The sequence below is a fragment of the Lacerta agilis genome, chromosome 3 (assembly GCF_009819535.1).
Source record: "Lacerta agilis isolate rLacAgi1 chromosome 3, rLacAgi1.pri, whole genome shotgun sequence".
Classification (NCBI taxonomy): Eukaryota; Metazoa; Chordata; class Lepidosauria; order Squamata; family Lacertidae; genus Lacerta; species Lacerta agilis.
In genome coordinates this window covers 95,566,829-95,588,436 of record NC_046314.1, presented here as the reverse complement: position 1 = coordinate 95,588,436, position 21,608 = coordinate 95,566,829, and the positions used below count along the sequence as shown (strand labels likewise).

Below are 21,608 nucleotides of genomic sequence, written 5' to 3'. Positions count from 1 at the left end.
CTGCCCAGAATAGCTGGGGCAATCCAGTCAGATGGGCAGCATTTATTTATTTATTTAAATTGGTTTGTTGGCCTCCTAACACAGGGCAGTCTTGAAGGCGACATACTTTAAAAACATCAAGTTTGTGCTTGTTTAAATTCTAGTGGCGGCGGTTGTTTTTCTTAAAAGAAAGACCCAATTCATAGCACAAAATGCCAGCTTCCGTGCCAAAGGCACTGACAGGAAAGCCTTGACCTGGCTGTGTCCAATTCCATTAAACGCCCTGGTGAAGAGAGGGTAGTCTTTACCTGGTGTCAGTGCTAGCAGGCCTCACTTGGGAGGACATTCCCACAGGGAGAGGCTCTGCCCATCGTTTCCACCATCTGGGCCTCTCTAGGCGGTAGCATGTAGGGAAGGGCTTCGGATTACACTCGCAAGGTCCAGGCGTGTTATTTTCAGGAGAAGCGGTCAGTCAGGTAACTACTTAGCATTCATTAGCGCTGTATACCTACCACTCTCCTAAATAGGCAGCGTGTTGCTAAACTAGAAAAAAAATGTCCATAGTTCTGATGGCTGGGATATGAATTAAAGGAGGGTCTATATATTATATTACAGAGATCCCTAAGTGGAGAATTCAGCATCATTCTGCATTCAAAAGATTAATTATCAGCATGGGGTCTCTGTTAGTGGAAGGCAAGCCGACCACAGGTGGAAGGGGGAACATTATGCTCCCACAGTAATATTCTCCATGCAGCCCCTGTAAACCCAGTGCCTGGAGTGCGAGGCAGGCTTTGTCCCCTCTCCTAAGTCCCAGATTGCATCCCATTTAGACTTGGTTTGTGCAGGCAGCAAAAAGAGGTGGCAGAGTGCTGAAAGTTCTCTGCAAGCATAAACAATTTTCTACAAAGGTTCTGGCTTATTTGTGCAATGCTAGGAAAACGGCATATTCAAATGAGCACCCCTCACTTGTTGAAGGGGGAACAGGGTCAGTCCGTCAGTACATGCACCAGCCACAGTCTGTCTCTGCAAACTAAGCCAATGATTCTCCCTGGATGTTCTATCTGTTCCTGTACATTTGTGTGTGCATACAGCCCCTTCACACTAGCACCGAATGTGCAGCTGGTCACGGGCTTCACAAACATACACATCATTGTGGATGGGACATGATTAGGGATGTAAGAAGGCATCCCCCCCCCCCGTTCTGCCTTATACTTACTGCATGCAGCGCTGTTTCCATTCTGCTGCAGCTTGTCTTGCTGTCTGATGTGGTGACATTAAGCATAGCTTCCACAGTTCACACCATTAATTAGGATGTCACTAACTTATTCCGCAGGTTAAGGGATGGGGCTGGCGCTGTGGTCTGAACCACTGAGCCTTGGGCTTGCCGATCAAAAGGTCGGCGGTTCGAATCCCTGCGACGGGGTGAGCTCACTTGGCTCTGTCCCAGTTCCTGCCAACCTAGCAGTTCAAAAGCATACCAAAAAGTGCAAGTAGATTGCTAGGTACCGCTTCAGTGGGAAGGTAAATGGCGTTTTTGTGCGCTGCTCTGGTGTCGATGTCCCGTTGTGCCAGAAGTGGCTTGATCATGCTGGCCACATGACCCGGAAAAACTGCAGGGCGGACAAATGCCGGCTCCCTCGGCCTGTAAAGCGAGAAGAGCGCCGCAACTCCAGAGTCGTTTGCGACTGGACTTAACTGTCAGGGGTCCCTTTACCTTTAAGTTATTCCAGCCCATATATTTCAGTGCAAAGGAAACACAATGGAAGTGTGATCATTTATGTGTAATTTGTGGGCTGAAAGCAACAGCAACAGTGAATACTGATCCTATTTGCTAGACTGATTTCCATTGGACATGGGCAAATAAGGAAACACAATGGCAACTTCCACTTCCGTAGCTGTTGGAACCTTCTGATCTCCCTAGACAAGACCAGTTAGCATAACTGCATCGTTTCACCTTCACACATCTGGGCAGGGGAGGTTGCGTGAAACTCTTTAAATGATTATTTGAATGAGTCATTACATGTGTGTGGGTCTGGATAGATGATTCTTCAGCATGCTGATACTTACCAGTATTTTCATCTCTTCCTTTAGCAGCAGGTCCATCTGCCTGATGGAAGACTCCAGTCAGTTTCCCCCGAGCAAAGGTATATTTGTGATATAGCTACATATGTATTCTTAACTTTCGTTTTTTCAAAAGTCCTCAAATAGTGGCCTCTGTGCAAGTCCACCTATGTGTTTTATTGGCCATGTAGTAGAATCTTCTAGAGCTTTGAAGCATCAAGTACTTATTCTACCAATCTTTGACTTAATGGTTTTGGTGCCCATTTCTTCCTCAGTCTGTGGCCCATGGGACTAATTTAGTGATGGAACCAGGGGTCTTTTTCAGCCAGAACTCTCCGGAACTCATTTCCGGCACCTCTCAGGTGGGCGCCATTGCCATTCTAAGAGAACAACGGAGGTCTTCATTGTAAATTCTGGCACCTCTTTTTCCAGGAAAATAGCACTGGATGGAACCTTCTGCATAAAAGTGACCCTTGAGTTAACGCTTGTCTGCTCTCCACCTTTTCATTAGCCATGAATTGGATCAGGCTAAAACCTCACAACAGTAATAAACGGCAAGCACTTTCAGCATTTGAAGGAGAAATTTCATTAATCCTCACTCAAAAATAGTTTAGTTGTGAGAAGATTGCTTAAAAAAAGAGGGGAAAAAACACTTGCTTGCAGAATTGATTCTGACAGTGGATGTTTTTCTGAGGAAAATATAGCTCATGATCTCCTTAGACCAGGGGTTGGCAGACTTGCAGGATCTGCTTTTTGTTTTGTTTTGTTTTGTTTACTAGAACTGTTCAAACTACATGCAAAATAATGGTTCTGAAGGGTGTATGTACAGTAAGAATTAAACACAAGCACACCCTCATCCCAGGTTAATAAATGTACACCTGTTTCCCCACCAATCTCTCTTTTTCTCAGCAGCCTAACTTATGGTCAGGACTCAGCAGGAAAGGTTTCTGTTAGACATTTGGGAGTCAGAACCCCATGCCAGTCTACTGAAGACCTGCCAGCAGATCCCCATCTACTTTCTGCCTGCCCCTGCTCTAGAGTAGACCTGGTCCTTCACTTCAGGCAGCAAAATGTCTCGAGCTGGCCCTGTCACAGAGAGAATCTGTGATTATCCTTTTTTAAGAGTACATGTATGTGGCTGGATTAAAATGCATTTGGGAACATTCTCGTCAAAACATGTCTCTCTCTTTCCTTTCTGCAGCAGCATTCACGATAAAGAAACTCATAGTGAGAGATCTGAAACAAAGAGCAAACTCACGTGCACTGTATGCTTGAAGGAATTTAAGAGTTTGCCAGCCCTAAATGGCCACATGAGGTCTCATGGAGGGATACGGGCATCTCCTGTCTTCAGACAGGTAACACTGTGGTGTTTTGCTGTATGGCCTTCACTCTTTTTGACTAAAGTTCGCTGCTTGCTTTGCTTTGCAATTTTTCTTTCTTTCTTTTTTTCTTTCTTTCTTTCTTTTAATACGATGATTCTCAATCTGATCCTGCTATTGTCAAAGAAATGTGTCTTTCTCCAGTTTCGTTTTCTAGTATGTTCATTCTCTATCGATGGAGATCTGTCAATGTCTGATGTCATGTGGACCTGAGAGCTATTCTGAGGCTCAAGGTTTGGCTAGCCTCCAAGTGAAAGGGGCTCCTCGCTGTGAACACACTGCGACGCCTCCTTATGATACCATTATTCTTATTAAATTTGTACACCACCTTTCATCTGTAGATCTCACAGCATAAAATTACAATGTAAAACCCACAAAACACATAACAAAATTAAGAACGACAAACCAATAATCCCTGCCCCCGAAACAGGGATTTTTTTTCTCTACTCGCCTCACCTGAGTCAACTTCCTGTTCTGTCCTGAGGCATTTCTTCTGCCTGGGATGCACACGTGCCACATTTCATGCTGTGTTTTCCAGAGAAGTAGCCGTGTTGACCCCCCTACCGCGTAGAGCAACAACTGAGACTTGACAGATCCGCTACATAGTGGGCCCACAGTGGCCAATGCCTCCATAAGCTGGCTAACCTTGAGAGTACCAGAAGACTTTTATTTGTTGTCTGTGCTGCCTTTTAGTGTTCTAGCTGGGAGCAGTCCACGGTTGAGGCTGAATGCCTTTGGTTGTCTGCACAGGACGAAGGGGAGAGCCTGCCGCAGCCCCAGAGCCAACACCAGCGGGAGCAGCTGCCCTCCGAGGCGGAGAGCTTCGTCCCCATCGTCATGCCTGTGTCGGTGCCCGTTAAGCTGCTGTCGCCCGATCCCGGCAAGCAGGCCGCTGACAGCAGCACCGTGCTTAAAGATAAGCCTGTCTCAGATGATGAGATGCCCGTTCTTGTGAGGATGACTTGCTCTCCGCCGTGCTCCCCTAACGTGGCCAGCCCTTGCCCGTCCTCTGTGAGTGTTCTCTTGCTACTAACTGTGCTACGGGTGCCTCGTAAATCCCTCTGCATTTTTTAAAAAGTGCTTCCTGTTAAAACATCACCCCTGTTTGGACATACGCAATACTGGGTACTAGGACTGGGCGATACCTGGATTTCGACATTGTGATATATCACCAGCTAAATGCCGCGATATGCCGATATATTGCAACGTCTGAAATAAGTATGGAGCTATGTAGAGGTATTGGCTGGCTTCACAGTTTTTTTCCACATTGTGATTTATGATGATGGTGACACAAAATATAAAATTCTTTCCAGCAGCACCTTAGAGACCAACTGAGTTTGTTCTTGGCATGAGCTTTCGTGTGCATGCACACGAAAGCTCATACCAAGAACATACTCAGTTGGTCTCTAAGGTGCTACTGGAAAGAATTTTCTATTTTGTTTCGACTATGGCAGACCAACACGGCTACCCACCTGTAACTGGATGATGGTGATGACATTCATCATTGTCAGGGGGCTGCCCTCGCCTCAAGGCAAGGAGTTGCCAGGGCTTCATCGGTATCGCGAGCCCCCGCCTCAACTGCTGAGCAATTCTTCTTCCTCCAGTGAGGAAGGCAGTGATCCCTCTAGTGGGGAGGGAGAGATGGGAGCGGGAAGTAGGAGTCAGGGCTCGGACAGGGAAGGAGAGCCCGCACACCAAGCAGAGGCTGGAGGGGAAGCACCTCTTCCGTCTCCCCACTTGCGCAGGGGGGAAAGACGCAGAGGGGGTGGGCGGGGGTTCCGCATCCCGCGCCTTTTGTGCTGGGCAAAGAACCGGATGGGGTCATTCCCGGACTCTGCCGAAGGATAAGCTGGACGCCTTTTTATGGCTGCACTGTACATATTTGCACAATAAAGAAACCTAGTTTCAGAAACCTCGGCGTCAGGCTGGTTACTCATGAGCAGCCACCTTACAATCATCATCATCATCACCACCAATAATAATATAATTATTTGTACCCTCCCATCCGACTGGGTTGCCCCAGCCACTCTGGGCGGCTTCCAGCATATATTAAAATATAGAAAAACATCAAACCGTAAAAAGCTTCCTTACACAGGGCTGCCTTCTGATGTCTCCTAATATATATATATATAATGCAGGCATGGGCAAACTCGGCCCATTTGGGACTACAACTCCCATCATCCCTAGCTAACAGGACCAGTGGTCAGGGATGGTGGGAGTTGTAGTCCCAAAACATCTGGAGGGCCGAGTTTGCCCATGCCTGATATAATTACTCATCTCCTAGAGACACACACACACACACCACACACCATGACTCGTGATATATTGCCAGGTCAAAAATTATGAAACCAATGTCACAATATGGACTTCAGTTTTGGATGATATATTGATAAATCGCCCAGCCCTAACGGGTACCCTGGTCTCTTCCAGTTCAGGCAGAAGCAGCCTTTTCTTTCTGGATTGTCCCAATATTCCTAAACGGGAAGCTTTACTCCCCCCCCCCCTCTTCAAAAAAAAAAAAGGCAGGGGGATTTATTGCCTATCAGTGTTATTTGTGCTTGTATGTTTTTAATGTTGCTCAAAACCATTTTCTTTTTTTAATAATGTGGGATCAGGGCTGAGTGGGATTTTGCCTGATACTGTCTCCTGCGGATAAATAGCATTTATCGCCTAATTATTATTGTAAGAATAATATACTTTGGCAGGTATTGTGAAGGACTTAATTAAGTCTCCTCCTTCCTTTCCTCCCTATACATACAATCACCTTTCCCCCCCCAAAAGCAGATTATAGATATCTTTGTGTGAATTCTCAAGGACACCTTCGGGGAGTAGACTCCCCTGTGCGAATGTGGCGGGATGGGGGGAGCAGGGATATGAGTGTGCTAAGCTCATTCCCCCTCAGTTGCCATGCCTGTCAACCTCTGTGAGTTTGTGGCATCGTCTGAATCGCACAGGGAGCGCCGCCCCCTCCCCGAGTCCTGGAAGCTCCCTGCTTCAGGTGTTTGACCTCCAACTCATGGAGGTGGGCAGCAGTTGAGGGGCATGGAGATTAGTGTTCTTGTCCCCATTTTGCCCTGTGTAATGTTTCTTGTGGGAGGGTTTCATTTATTTTTCTCATTTTTAATCCCCCCCTTTCCTCCAAAAGAGCTGAAAGTGCCATACATGGTTCTCCCGCCCTGTATATTTTACCCTCAGAACAATCCTGTGAAGCTTTCTGCCTGCAGAAACCCGCAGGAAAAACACTGGCAATAGTTTTCTTCCTGCCTGGGCATGGTTGGGTTCTCTGTATAACTGGGAGTTTCTCAGCTCCTGATGCTTCTCTCCACATGTGGATTTCAGCAGAGATGCACCAGGACACCATCCTAACTCCATTGGTTTTAGAGGCAGGCGGAGGTTAGGATTCCACTCTTACTTTCCCCCCCTGAAAATGGGAAGTTTTAACAAAAAACAACAACCCCACATACCGGAAAGCAAACTTATAGCATAAGCAATGTACCACTTTGGTGCTTGCTGAAAGCTTTTTTTGTATCAACAAGCCAGCCAAATGCAATTTTGTTTCCTGTATTTATTTATTTTAAAATTGATTCTTTTTATCCATGTTTTAAAGGTAATTATTGTGTGTATACTTGTGTTTCAGTTTTTTTTAATGGATTTTAGATATGCTTTGGTCAATTGTTTTATTTGTACGCTGCTTAGAGAGCTCTCTGATTTAGTAGTTCATCACTTTTTTCTCTCTCTAAATAATGAAATATGTGCAATTAAATGAGGATGGTATCATTTAAAACAACTGGAGCCTATACGTAAAATAAGCAGCAAACGAGGTCTGCAGCACAAGTCATAAAATCAGTGTCATGCATGCCAATAAAGCAAGTTAAAGACCAATGATGAGCCGAAGCATGGTTTCATGAACACATCTGATAGTGGAAATAAATATCAAAGATAAGTTGGCTGCTGAAATTGCAAGACTTTGAATATACCTACATATCTCTATATTTTGGGGCTGTTCTGCAGATCTGTCAAGATCCCTGTCACGCTGCCAATGTACATAGGGAGATCTCTGGTTTAGCTTGGCCCATTTTAACTTAAATTTGCTAATCATTTCACCACTGGGAAAATCCCACACTCTGCCAGACCATTGAGGAACTGAGGGAAGGTAGGTGGATGCCCACTTCTTAGCTATCAACCAAAGGGGAAAAAAATGGTGGAGGTTGTTTTGGGGTGTCACCTCGTTGATGTCAAAATACAGGTTGGTTCATAGAGGCTTGTGAGTTGGTTCAGGTTTCCGTTTCCGCCTGAGACTCCCAAGTACACGATGCAATTTGCCCATGTTACGTCTTAAGTTGTCTGAATGCTGAAAACCTTCCGTTCAGGACCTCCAGAAAAAACAGCACCAAAGCACTGCCAACTCCGAAGAAAGCTTCAAACCGTTTCAAGACAAGAAAAAATACCGCCACAGACCTGAGCCTCTGTTCATACCGCCACCTTCTTACAACCTCACCGCATCCCACCTGGGCTCGACGCTGTACCAAAGCCAGCTCCGCTCTCCCCGCATCCTAGGAGACCACCTTCTTGACAGCATTCACGACCCCCCTCCTTACACCCCACCTCCGATGCTCAGCCCGGTACGTCATGGATCTGGCCTCTTCAGCAGCGTTATCACATCCGCTCACGGCGCGTCTCACCCCCAGCTGCCGCTCACACCTTTGACACCCACTCCCCGGATACTTCTCTGTCGATCTAGTAAGTATGATGATGATGATGATGATGATGATGATGCGCTGTAAACTAGGGGGTCCCAAACTGTGGTCCACGGACCACCTGTGGTATGTGAGCTTCGTACAGGTGGTTCATGACATGTCCACATGGAACACACATGTTGATTTTTAGTTGTGTTTTATCGTGCCTTTTATTTCTTGCATTGCGTTTTACTGTATCGCAATGCAGATTCTATGGGATGCAATAAAATGCAACCCAAGCCGTAAAAGAAGTCATTAAAGTACAATTAAAAATCACACGGTATCTAGCCCCAGTGCGTTACAGTTGCTACAACAGGCAGAAATTAAGTGCCATTTTTTTTCAAGTGGTCCAGCAATTTTCAAGTGGTCCACGGGGGAGAAAGTTTAGGAACCACTGCTGTAAACTTACCCAGTATCCATGCTGACGACTTGCCTCACTTCTGTATAGCACAGTGCTGGTTTTTACATCCCACGGCGTTTTATTTTGCGGTCACTCAGATAGCAGTTTCTCTCTTGCTCACACGTGTCCGAAGAGGAGGGATTGTAGAATATCCCCAGGAAGATGCCACCCTGAAAGACTCCTTCATTTGCCCCCGGAATCCATGCAATCCATCTTAGGATCGAGCTACATGATCACTTGCCCCACATAATATATCTGTTGATAAACTGTACCGCTTGAGGCTGCAGGTGGGAGGTAGAATATATAAACTCACGTTAAAAACAACAACAGCAAATAGCTTGCATGCACAAAACTAGAATTTCTAGTCAAAGCCAGTGCTTCTCCCCACCCCCCAGGAAAAACTTGAGGGTACCCAGCACCTCTTGTTGTTGTTGTTAAAAGGTGTGGGACTTCCTGTTACAACTTCATGATGTCTACGGGCACCTGTTTTTCTAGAAAAAAAGGGTTCTAGCCTTGTCTTCTCTCTGACCTGCTAGGGAGGTTTTTACACAAAGGAGCCTTCAAACTTCTGAACCCCAGCCCCTTCACTCGCAACCTCATTTGGTATAGTTCAGCAACAAAGATGCATTGTATACAATTGTTGATCGTTGGATTTGGCATCTTAAAACTCCCCATCCTGGTCTGGTTTTGCACTGGTCTCTCTGTGGACCAGGTGGGGCTTCTTGAGCATGGGGGCCATGATGTCATTTCCACTTAGGTTCTTGTCATGAGAACTGTCTGGATGAAAGGTGTGGGTGCAAAAAAAAAAAAGGTGTATGGTCTCAGACCTCGGGTTCTGGAGCACCATCAAGGGACGAAGATAGCAGATAACATTCATAGGGGGGCGAACATACATTTGTAGAACCTCCGCTAGTTTGCAGTGGGACAGTTTTCAACATGGTTACACCATGGTTTTAACAATCCCCACCCCCCACCCCGATTTCATCAGTGCAGAATTTTACTTGCTTGTGGCCTTGAATAATCTCTTTAGCAGTTTTAACTCACAATATTTTTACAAAATAGTCTCAAGTGTGAAGTTCATACTAGTCATATTCATATATACAGATGCCGTCGAGCACACGAATCTGTCTTAAAAACCTGTGGCTATTCAGATCTTGTTGGACTCCAACTCCCATCAGTCGCATCCAGCAATAGCCAATAGCCAGGGATGATGGGAGTTTTAGTCCAGTAACTTCTTGAAGGTCACAGGTTTGCCATCCCTGTCTACTTTGATGGATCTCAGGGAGAGGCTTTTCCCCCATCCCCTGCTATCTTTTATCTGTTTAATTGAGACTGTCTGTACGAAAATGTGTATTCTTATCCTTGAGCTATGGCTCAGTCAGTGGGTTGTATCCAGTGCTAGTCCTACTCAGAGTAGACCAATTGAAATTAATGGCTTTGACTAACTCGGGTCAATTAATTTCAGTGTTTCTACTCTTGAGTACTGCTTAGTTGGATACAACCCTTTGTCCCGATTAAGTTTTGTTTTCTGTTAGGTTTTCCCAGAAAGATAAAAATCTGTACTAGTGAAGGGAGTGCCTGCCTGCACACAGAATGACATATTCTTGTTTTTCTTACAGATAGCGTTGATGGAGCCAGTGTCCCGATCACCCCAGGACCTGGAGAACAGACCATTGACGTAGAACCGTAAGAATTAGTCTCATGTATTCAGACATCACTCATTATCCACTGTAATTTTATAAACTGAATGCGATCCCAAACAGGACTGTGTTTGCATCTTGGGTCTAGTACAGTTGTACCTTGGTAATCCGTTCCGGAAGTCCGTTCAACTTCCGAAAACGTTCAAAAACCGAGACGCGGCTTCCGATTGGCTGCAGGAGCTTCCTGCACTCAATCAGAAGCCATGTTGGACGTTCCGGTTCCAAATAATGTTCGAAAACTGGAACACTTAGTTCCGGGTTTTCGGCGTTCAAGAACCAAGGTACAACTGTAGTTTACATGTTCACAGTAAGCCATAGTTAATGGTTTGCCATTAATGCAGAGGTTGCTTCTGCCTCACTCCTTCCCCTAGTGCAGGTGTCCACAGACGTTCTGGACCTCGGGCCGCTTCCTCCAGTGCTGACCGTGTGGCTGGCCGGAGTGCGGGGGAGCGTGTGCCCACACGCTATTTTCTGAGCACTTTCAGGTTGACGGAGCGCCAGAAATAGCTTGTGTGCGTGCGCACGGGCCTCCGCAGACCCAGAAGTGCGCTGGAAATTACGCTTGCGCATGTGCACAAGCTATTTCCGTCGCTCCGCTGACCCGAAAGTGGGCAGCCGCACCGCGCCGTTGCGGGGGGGCCGGATAAATGAGCCCCTCAGGCCGCATCCGGCCCGCGGGCCTTAGTCTGGGGACCCCTGCCCTAGTGGAAGGAACAAACCACGGCCCTGGTTTCTGGTTTGGATGTAACACTTAACATTGTGCTGTGTTTGGGAGTGAAACTAACCACGATCCCTGTCTCGGGTGTAACACTAAGCCAGGGATCAGGGTTTGTTGCCGGGCAAGGTGGAAAACAGATGCCACCTGCCTGTTCTTGGTAAAAACCGCTAAGCAAGGCATAGTGTGACGTGTGAACGCTGCCAATGGTTTGCCTTGACATTTATTTTTTTAAACAACAACAACTGCAGATTCTCACGCTGCTTCAGAAACTTACTTCTGGAAGGACCCCTGAGTTTCAAGAACAAGTATATCTAGTGTGGTGCCCTGGTCATACACAGAGAGTGATCTCTGATGTGGTACTTTTTGTGTAAAAGAATCCCCGTGCAATGTTTTGGATTCTTCAACCAATATAAATAGCTCAATCAGAGGTGACAGGGGAGGAGGTATCTTTAAGTGGAAAATGAAGCATATGGAATTGACACTTTAAATACCCCAGAGGAATGTATTCTTTCCTATGTTCAGTGACCCTTGCACTTCCCATACCTTTGTGTGGCAAACTGATGTAGTCAAAGACCCAGGTTTCTCCTTGGTGGCTCCTAAAACCTTGCACTCATTGGGCACCATGTTTAAGCTTTTCAAACCATTAATAAAATCGCTGCCTCACCCAGCTTAACTATTAATGGAATGACATTCAGCTAAACTAAGCATACATAACCATTTTCAACTGGTTGCTTGGCAGATAATAGCCAAGATGGGAATTCCTTTCTGCCTCACGTCACAATTGCATTTTATTCATATTGTTTTTCATTACAATTATATCTGTTTAAAAAGTCCACATGGGGGCTGGAGAGTGAAGAACTGGAACAAGCTCAGTTTTTAAAGCTTCCTTGTTTGCTAGCATCTGAACTCTCCTAACTCTGTTCCTTAACATTTCTCTCAAAGACAGAGTTTTGCCGTTGAATTCCATGACTTTTTAATCACCCAGTTCTGTTGGGGCAAGGGCACAGTTTTAAATACTTAGGTTAATATGAAGTTTCATTTTGATGCTTTTCCTCACAAATTGTGCATTTTGCGCTATGTCTGGGCCTGTTTGTTTGTTTATTATTGTATTTGCCTGAATGTAAGCCGCCCCAAGTATAAGCCACACCGCTAAAAGCAGATTTCTTAAATCGTGGTACTTTTAAGAGTGCAACAATAGACCCCACTCAGGTTTTATACAAGTCAGGTTGAGCAGGGCGGAGTGTATCCTGTTTTCAGACCAGTATGGCATGGGTATATTCCATCTTTCCTCCAAGGAGCTCACAGTGACATACGTGGTTCTCCATCCTCCTCTTAATCCTCACAACAACCCTGTGAGGCAGGGGCGTTCCTAGCCTCTTGGCCGCCCGGGGCGGGAAGCCAAGAGGCACCCCTGGGGGCGGGGCATCGTGACGTGTGTGTGCGTCATGACGTCATGACGCACATTCACAGCGTGACGCCACGCCCCCAGGAAAAAAGAAAGGAACGTAGCAGGCGCTTGAGAGCGCCCGCTTTGCTCCCCCCCTTCCCTTTCGGCTTCTTTCAGCGCCGAAAGGGGAGAAAAAAAGGAAGCGAAGCGGCGCGTTTAAGCGCCGGCTTTGCTTCCCTGGACCCTGCCCACTTTCTCTTTCGGCGGGGAAGGGGGGGAGCAAAGCGGGCGCTTAAATGCGCCGCTTTGCTTCCTTTTTTCTCCCCTTTCGGCGCCGAAAGAAGCCAAAAGGGAAAGGGGGGGGGAGCAAAGCGGGCGCTTAAACGCGCCGCTTTGCTTCCTTTTTTTCGCCTCTTTCGGCGCTGGTTGGGCTGCAGAGTCACAGCCTAGCCAGCGCCGAAAGGGGAGAAAAAAAGGAAGCAAAGCGGCGCATTTAAGCGCCCGCTTTGCTCCCCCCTTCCCTTTTGGCTTCTTTCAGCGCCGAAAGGGGAGGGAAAAGCGCCGGCTTTGCTTCCCCCCCCTTCTCTTTCGGCCGCTGTTCGTTCCGTCGCTCCGGGAGCAGCAGCACCGCACACACTGTGCGCTGCTGCTCCCATGGCGACGGAGGGAGCGGCGGTGCGTGGGGGTGACAAGCGGCGGCCCCTCCCGCCACTCCCACGCACCGCCGCTCCCTCCATCACCCTGGGAGCAGCAGCGCTGCATGGACGGGGTGCTCGCTCGGCCGAGCGAGCACCCCGTCTGTGCAGCGCTGCTGCTCCCGGGGTGATGGAGGGAGCGGCGGTGCGTGGGAGTGGCGGGAGGGGCCGCCGCTTGTCACCCTGTCACTGGGGGCGTGCCGCCCCTCCCCTACGACGCCCCTGCTGTGAGGTAGGTTTGGTTGAGAGTTAAGTGACTGGCCCAAGGTCACCCAGTGAGTTTCCTGGCTGAGTGAGGATTTGAACCCTGGACTTCCAAGCCCTAGTCCAACGCTTTAACCACAGCAGTTTGCCCACCAAACCTCAGCGTCAAATTTTGGTGAGTGAGTGAAATGGGGAGGAGATGAAGTTTCTTTGTATGCTTTCAGGCATATCAATATTGGATCGAGATTCCAAGCCGATATTCCTGAACTTGAAGACAGAGCATTGGTCGGGGAAGAGGATCACAAGGCAACTTTGGTTTGGAAACCAGGGCCAGAACTGGAAGATAAAGATATCCAGCAAAGAGGTACTGTGTTTTCTAACCCCCTTTGCAACTGATCTAAGCATCTCTGCCAAGTGTCCTGTCCTGGTTTATCGTTCCACCTCTGTGTCTTATGGCATAAAAGTCACCGCTTCATTAAATGGGTACTGACCTTCACATGACTTGCCATGTACAGTATCTGGGCAGAATAACATCTTTTGCTGTCCTTTAGCCTGATCACCACTTTGACACTCTTATAATGTCAGCTCAAAACGTGCCTTTTCCCTCAAGCCTTGGGAGTTTTTCGCCTGGCTGCTGGACTGCTCATAATTTTTGTTGGGTATTATTTTAATGCTTCTGTCTTCCTTATCCCTGGTTTATATAGTTTTCATATTTATTTGAACATTTATTTTGTTGTGTATGAGCCTGAGAACTTTGCGGGTTGAAGGGCGACATATAAATCTGATAAAAATTATTACTATTACAGGCAGCGAGACCATTTTATATGCGTCCAAGCAACACGTGACTGCCAGCATGTGGGGGGGGGGGGGACTCAGAATGGAACCCGCACGCAAAACAGTTGCCACCTGTTTTTATTTTCTTTTCTTTTATTAGCTCTTCTAAATAGCTTAATTAATATTTAAGAGTGTCTAAGTGCTGTACAAAATAAATATAAAAACGCGTAAAACAGGTAAAAGCATTATTATTTTCCCCAGTGCTTAAAATAATGCTGGTAGGTACATTTCAACCCGTATAAGCATTCGGCCACCCCCTCCGAAATACTTGTCTGGTACAGTCGTATTTTGTTTCTCAAATGCCTTGGTACTTGCATGTTTTGGTTCCCGAACGCCGCAAACCCAGAAGTAAGCGTTCCTGTTTGCAAACATTTTTCAGAAGCCGAACATGCGACGTGGCTTCCGCTTGAGTGCAGGAAGGCCCTGCAGCCAATCGGAAGCCGTGCCTTGGGTTTTGAACCGTTTCGGGAGTTGAACAGGCTCCCGGAACGGATTAAGTTCGAGAATCAAGGTACCACTGGTTTTCTGTTCCAACTTTTCTCAAAATGAGAATCTGAGCTTGTAAGAATTAGAAGATTTGTGTTGACTTTATGACCCTTTCAGATTTACGTTTTCGCTTACAGGCTGAATATTGGACAGGTTTGAAAATACTGTTTTGAATTGTTTCCTTACAGTGACCAGCCTTTTAAATCTGTGTTGTTCAAGTGTATTGACTGGTGGGGGAACCAACCTTGAATATGGCTTGCATTCTCTCTTTGAGGCTAAAGGAGACGTTATGGTAAGAGCAGCTTGTTTATCCTCTCCCAAATATGTGTTAAAATATGTGCAACAGGCTTCATGAGGAAACCAAGCACAAAGCAAGCTTTTCACGTTGACTAATTGGGAGAATTTAGCCTCACTTTGGCACCCAACCACTTTTCTCTCTCAAAAGAAACCTTTTATTTTATTATTCCTGGTTTTTATTTGTTCATTAAAAAACACATACCAGTAACTTGCCTTTCTTTGGAAAAAAAACATTCAAGACCTCCAGTTTTCTTGTTTATTTCATAATGTTTATACACTGTGTGATTGTTAAAAACAAAACAAAAACGAAACAAAATCAAAAATTCTTTCCAGTAGCACCTTAGAGACCAACTGAGTTTGTTCCTGGTAGGAACAAACTCAGTTGGTCTCTAAGGTGCTACTGGAAAGAATTTTTGATTTTGTTTTGACTATGGCAGACCAACACGGCTACCCACCTGTAACTAAAACAAAAACGAAACCCTGAAGCATTGGATGAAGCTCATTTAAAATACAGTTAACTAAAACGGCAGAATTACAATAATACTCCAAATCAGAAGTAGTTAAAATCATACTTGTGGAATACAAAATGCAAAACCAGCATCAACTAAAATCACACAGAGCATCCTGGGTCTAAGGCCCATTTAAAAATGGTCAGAGAATGAGACAGGTGTATCCCATGCAAAAGGGTATTCCATAGGGATGGGGTTGTGCAGCGCCTTCTCCACCCTAAAACAGTCCAACAAGTTCACTAGTGCCTTGAGAAACCACCCTGTTGCAGATAAGGAGGTGCATCAGCAACGTACTACTATGAAGGTGGTTTGAATGCATGGGTATCCCTTGCTGAGTCACTACTAATATCCCCCTGCCCACCGCCCATGTTTTTAAATCTCTCTCACACACATTCTTAATGTGGAGCTGCTGTAAATGTAAAAAAGGTAAACGACCACTGGACAGTTAGGTCCAGTCAAAGGCGACTATGGGGTTGTGGCGCTCATCTCGCTTTCAGGCTGAGGGAGCCAGCGTTTGTCCACAGACAGCTTTCCGGGTCATGTAGCCAGTATGACTAAACCGCTTCTGGTGCAACGGAACACCGTGACAGAATCCGGAGCGCATGGAAATGCCATTTACCTTCCCGCCACGGCAGTCCCTATTTATCTACTTGCACTGGCATGCTTTCGAACTGCCAGGTTGGCAGGAGGTGGGACTGAGCAATGGGAGCTCACCCTGTCGTGCGGATTCGAACCACTGACCTTCTAATCAGGAAGCCCAAGAGGCTTGGTGGTTTAGTGCCACCCGCCTCCCCCTGAGAACTATAATTCCTTTTCACGTTGTCTTTTGGTCCAATGCATTGCATTTGCCATGGTACTTTGCATTGCTACATCTAAGCTTCCCAAAAGTTACCAGGATGGCTCAGTGATGGGTTCCTCTTTGGAAGCGCAGGCTCATGGGAATTGAAGCCCGTAGACGGTTATGAGTCTGGAAGTGATGCAAAGCAGAGAACGAAAGTGAATTTGGAGAGATAACATTATTGAAGAAAATTGGAGGGTTTTAAATGATTAGACAAATTCATAAAGCTCTCGGTGGCTATTCATCACTATATCTTCCTTGGTATTGGAGACAGTGTGCCTCTGAGTACCAGTCACTGAGGAGTGCAAGAGGGAGGCTGTTACTGAGTTTGTGCCCTGTTTGTTGGCTTCCCATTGGCATCCAGATAACCACTGTGAGAACAGAGTGTTGAACTTGATGGGCTTTGCTCTGGTCTAGCAGGGCAGCGATTATGTTCTTAAGATGTATAAAGAGTAAGCTTTGAACTGGAAAGTTCAGGTTCTTTCTCGTCAGTAAAGACAGAGTAGCTTTAGTCAAGCCTCTTTCTCTGAGCCTCAGTTCTCCCATCCATAACATGGGGATAATAAGACTGGCCTGCTCACAGGGCTGTTTTAAGGATTGCTGAGAAGTCCCAGCAAAGGAAGAATGGATACAGAAACTTATGGAATATGCAGAAATGGTGAAACTTACTGGAAAAATAAGAAATCAAGGCAACAGACGTTTTATAAAAGAATGGAGATGATTTATTGAATATTTACAGATAAACAGACAAGAACATTGGCAGGATTGTTGCAATAACCTGCAGTTTTATAAGAGTATATATTTAAAGTAGATGAATAAATGAGCAAATTAAGTTAATTTGGATATGCAGAAGATATTAAAAATAAATTTAAGGAACTGCAGAAAGGGGGGAAGGAAGTCAAGTTTTGAAACGTTAAAATGATTGTAAACTTAGTGAAATGTATAAATCTGAAAAGCATAAATTATAAGAAAAAGGATTGCTGAGAGAATGTATAAAGAGCTCTTAGTGCACATAGAACAAATGGTATGTAAATATTATTTTATTACATTATTAAAAGAAGCAAAAGAGTCATAATAATTAAGAGTCATAGAGTGTTAAAAGAAGATAGAGTCGTAATAATTAAGAACAAGTTGCATACAATTCTGCTTGCCTCTCTTTGTCCTGCAGGTTGCTCTGGAGATGCTGCTTTTGTTGAAGCCGGCAAGAGCAAAATCGCATCCTCTGGCAAGTTATCACTATGCTGGTAAGTTCCTGAACAGATGAGTTAAAATGGTTACCTAATAAAGGCTAGTTCTGTGTGTGAGTCCTTTGCTCGTGGAAGCAATGCAGCTTTCACTGATGAAGTTCAGAGAAAATAGTTATTCCATTGACAGTATACATACACACCCACTTACAGAAATCATAGAATCTTCGAACTGTAGAGTTAGAAGTGACCCCCAAGGGTCATCTAGTCCAACTCCGTGCAATGCAGGAATCTCAACATGCGGTTCCCCATCCAATTTGAAGCCATACCGGAACCTGCTTAGCTTTGCAAATGTGATAGCACTTTCATTTTTGTACCATGGTGCAGGCACACCCCCACCCTCGATTATTACTCGTTTCTTTCTTTCAGGTTCAGACCAGTGGACACCCGTTGAAAGAAAGCTGTTCAGCAAAGCATTACACACATACAGCAAAGATTTTATTTTGGTACAGAAAATGGTAAGGCTTTTTGTCCTTGTTCGTGCTTTGTTCTGACATTCCTGATCTTGTGGTTTTCAGCCTCTAAGTTAGTTTCATCATATGAAAGTAGAACATTATCAACATCTTCATCATCCCCTGTTGATTTTCTTTGCCACTTTCCCACCAAAAACCAGGCCCAAAGTGATTCACAACATAGCAAATGAACAAAAAATATAACGACTGGAAAATACTGGGTATCAATGAGTTTAAAAAGAAAAAGATAGATCCACTCAACATTGTATAAAGCAATACAAAAAAGTGAAACAGATTTAGTATTTCCATTTAAGCAATGACGTCAGCGCACAAATAGTAGAATGCAAAACATCACCCTGTTTCACGCAGTGCACCTGTATCTAATTGTTTAGTTCCGAAACTCAGTCTCCGTTCCAAGGACCCTAACCCCATCTCCCATGCAGACCCCATCTCCCTGGCTCTCACCCAGAGAGGCCTTATGCCCACCATTATCATGTGCTCTTACCCACATGGTGTACATTAACTTTCTTTCCACACTCGCCCACCAAGCATTGCTCATTCATCCATGTTGGGGGGCATTCATACAATCTAGCTTATGAGAGACTCCTGTAAGGATTCGGTTTATTTTACTGTGTCTGTGATACTGAGCAAGATTTTTTTTTTTTGCTGAAATTAGAGTGGGGGAGAGGGAATGTTGAAGGGTGTGTGTGGTTGGGGCAGAGAGCATCTGCGTTGAAGTGGGGAGACCCAAGTTCATACTCCCTGCTCGGTAAATGAATCTCGTTGGGTGACATAGAGCCCAGCCCCTCTCCCAGTCTAAACAGGACGGTCACCCAGTGCTCCATAATGGACTGGCAGGATAAAAATGAGCATGTGACTGGGAGGATGGGTAAAAATACTCCCATAATATCTGTAGCCCAATTCATGCTTTCAAGCCTTCCTCCGCTCTTCGTGATCAAGACACGAGTGAGTGATGTTTTTGGTGTTGTGCTGAACGCCACGCAATCGTAGATCAACGTTGCAGCATCTGAATTATTGTTTGACTGTAGGTGAAGTCGAAGACGGTGGCCCAGTGTGTGGAATACTATTACACCTGGAAGAAAATCATGCATTTAGGACGAAAGCACAGAACACGCTTGGCAGAAGTGAAAAATGAATGCCTGGTAAGAGCCGCCCTCCTTTTTATTTTTCTAGTTTGTGAACTTGTGCTCTCCAGATACTTATTTCTGACATTGTTCCAAGGTTCAGAAATCCCCTGGCATCTCCAGTTTAAAGGATCAGATAGCAAGGAATAGGAAAGACCTCTTACCTGGAGAGCCACTGCTAGCCAGAGTGCTCCAGGTTGGTGAAAGCGGCTTTTACCAGCTGTTCAACTTTATTTTTTTGAGCTGGGAGGAGGTCAACCAGCTTGGGGAAAGACCCCTCCCTCCTTCAGAGCTGAGAGAAGAGCTTTCCTGTCTCCATTTATTTAAGGCATGCTTGCTCTCCAACCCCACCTCCCCTAAAATCCCTTTTGAATTTCAGACCAGCGGTGAAGACGATGAATTAGAGGAAGAGGAGCAGGCAGAGGAGGACAAGAAGTCAGTCAAAGAGGAAGCTGAAATTCGGAATTCTCCTGAGCCGCCTTCAATTATTGCTGCTGAACCTATTAACCTGCCTTCCTTGCAAAGCCCCACACTCCCAGAGACCTCATTTACATGTGAAATGCCGGACTGCGGAGCGGTAAGTGGACTTGGAAACATTTTAATTCTATGGTACAGCTGTGCTTGGAATGTTACGTCCAGTTCGGGTTGCCCCACCTCAGAAAGGGATATTGTAGAGCTGGAAAAAGGTCAGAAGAGGGCAACCCAAAACCATCAGGGAGATGGATCAACTCACCTATGATGAAAGGGTAAAACATTTGGGGAGGGCTTGTTGAATTGGCTGACCGCCATCATAGGAAGAAAAAGGTTGGATATCTCCCAAGTACACAAGAAAAGGTTTATTAATCCCAACACATTTTCGAGAAAATCCTCCTCGTTGAGCTCTCTAGGAACTAAGCTGCAGCTGTGCTTTACAGACTGGGTCACAAACTGTTATTCAAGAGTCCCCCTGAAGAAGGATTTATTCCAAAACACATGAGGCCTGAGAAGTCTCTTACTAGGTGCCTAGAGGTCTCTTCCCTTTTTCTCTTCCTTCTCTTTTCTGTTTAATATGGTAGTTAAGAAAAACAAAGTTGGGCTAGATGGAAGTTTTTAACTGATCCAGCAGGATTCTCCTTACGTTTTTAAGCAAGCAACCAGAATGAGAGCAAAACAAGTTCCTGTTTAAAACTGCTTTGATATTACATATGAAGAGCCTGCTGGATCAGGCCAGAGGCCCGTCTTAGTGCAACATCCAGTTCTCACAGTTGCCAACCAGATGCCTGTGGGAAACTCTTGATTGCACTTCACTTTTGTGACTTAGAACTGTAGAGTTGCAAGGGACCACGAGGGCCATCTTGGCCAACCCTCTGCAATGCATGATTCTTTTGCCCAACATGGGCCTTGAACCCACGACCCTGAGATTAAGAGTCTCAGGCTCTACCAACTGAGCTATCCTTTTGTCCCCTAGATGTTCAACTCCAGACCAGCTCTGAATGGCCACGTTCGCATTCATGGCGGTACAAACCCTGTGACGAAATCCCGCGGTGGGAGCCACGGTGTGAAGCAGAAATCCAGCTCCCAGAATGATTACGGCCCTGCCAAAAACTCCCCAGCTCACAGTACGACAAGTGGCGAGACAGACCCAACTACACTTTTCCCTTGTAAAGAATGTGGCAAGTGAGTAGATGTGAAAAACACAGAGAGAACTTAGTTGTTTTATCAGGGGGCAATAAACTGAGATGTTAGGAGTGGGGCTCCCTAGAATAGTATAAGCCAGGGGTAGGGAACCTTTGGCCCAGGTTCAAAATGTACCCCACCAGGTCTCCCTGTCCGGTCCTTGGAATGTGCCTGAGGCCACACACCCTTCCTAGACCACACCACACCCCTGGTTGGTCCTGCTGTGATCCCTCCTTGGGTTACCTGCAGTGTTTTGACACCTGAACAGAGGATGGGAAACTTCTTGATGTAGCCAATCCCAGGGGAGTTCGCTGCCAGCAACGATCAGCTGATAGGCACTCAGAGCAAGACCCCTTGGCTGCACCAGTCCAGCCCAGGGTGGGGAACTAGATCTGGCCACTGGACTGGATCCCCATCTCCCCTACTCGCTGTAGACCAAGTTTGAGAGGTGGATGGAGCCACCTGGGGCTTGAAATGTGCACAGAGCTAGGCAAGCTTCATCAGTCGACCGGCTATTTCAAAGTAACGCGTGGCATGCAGGCCTTTTTGCAGGAACTGACAAGCAGGTGATTGTTGTTGTTTGTGAAGTACTTTGTATGGTGTACCACTGGACTATGAATCTATGGGTGGTCTGCATCATAGCGGCAGAAAATGTGCTGTGCTTGCAGGACATCCCAGGTTCAAACCCCGGCATCTCCAGGGAGGGCTGGAAACATTCCCTGCCTGAAATCCTGGAGAGCTGCTCCCAGCTAGTGTAAACAGTCCTGAGCTAGATGGACCAGTGCTCTGAATCTGTATAGAGCAGCTGTGTTTTGCAGGTACTGCTGATCAGCTGGTGAGTTATGTCTTTGACCCAGCCACATCTTTTACCCGTCCCACACCTGGCAT

General features: G+C 46.0%; 1 protein-coding gene across 1 annotated transcript in view; it reads left to right on the top strand.

Annotated features, from left to right (window-relative positions):
• TRERF1 (transcriptional regulating factor 1) overlaps positions 1–21,608 on the top strand; it is a 66,361-nt gene that overhangs the window by 43,574 nt on the left and 1,179 nt on the right. Inside the window, exons 3-16 of the mRNA XM_033144846.1 lie at positions 2,074–2,123; positions 3,242–3,395; positions 4,170–4,430; positions 5,463–5,493; positions 7,118–7,131; positions 7,790–8,159; positions 10,175–10,241; positions 13,484–13,623; positions 14,768–14,871; positions 17,392–17,467; positions 17,837–17,925; positions 18,969–19,082; positions 19,444–19,641; positions 20,512–20,720. Coding sequence (XP_033000737.1) covers positions 2,074–2,123; positions 3,242–3,395; positions 4,170–4,430; positions 5,463–5,493; positions 7,118–7,131; positions 7,790–8,159; positions 10,175–10,241; positions 13,484–13,623; positions 14,768–14,871; positions 17,392–17,467; positions 17,837–17,925; positions 18,969–19,082; positions 19,444–19,641; positions 20,512–20,720 — 1,877 coding nt within the window. The remainder of the gene's footprint in view (positions 1–2,073; positions 2,124–3,241; positions 3,396–4,169; positions 4,431–5,462; positions 5,494–7,117; positions 7,132–7,789; positions 8,160–10,174; positions 10,242–13,483; positions 13,624–14,767; positions 14,872–17,391; positions 17,468–17,836; positions 17,926–18,968; positions 19,083–19,443; positions 19,642–20,511; positions 20,721–21,608) is intronic.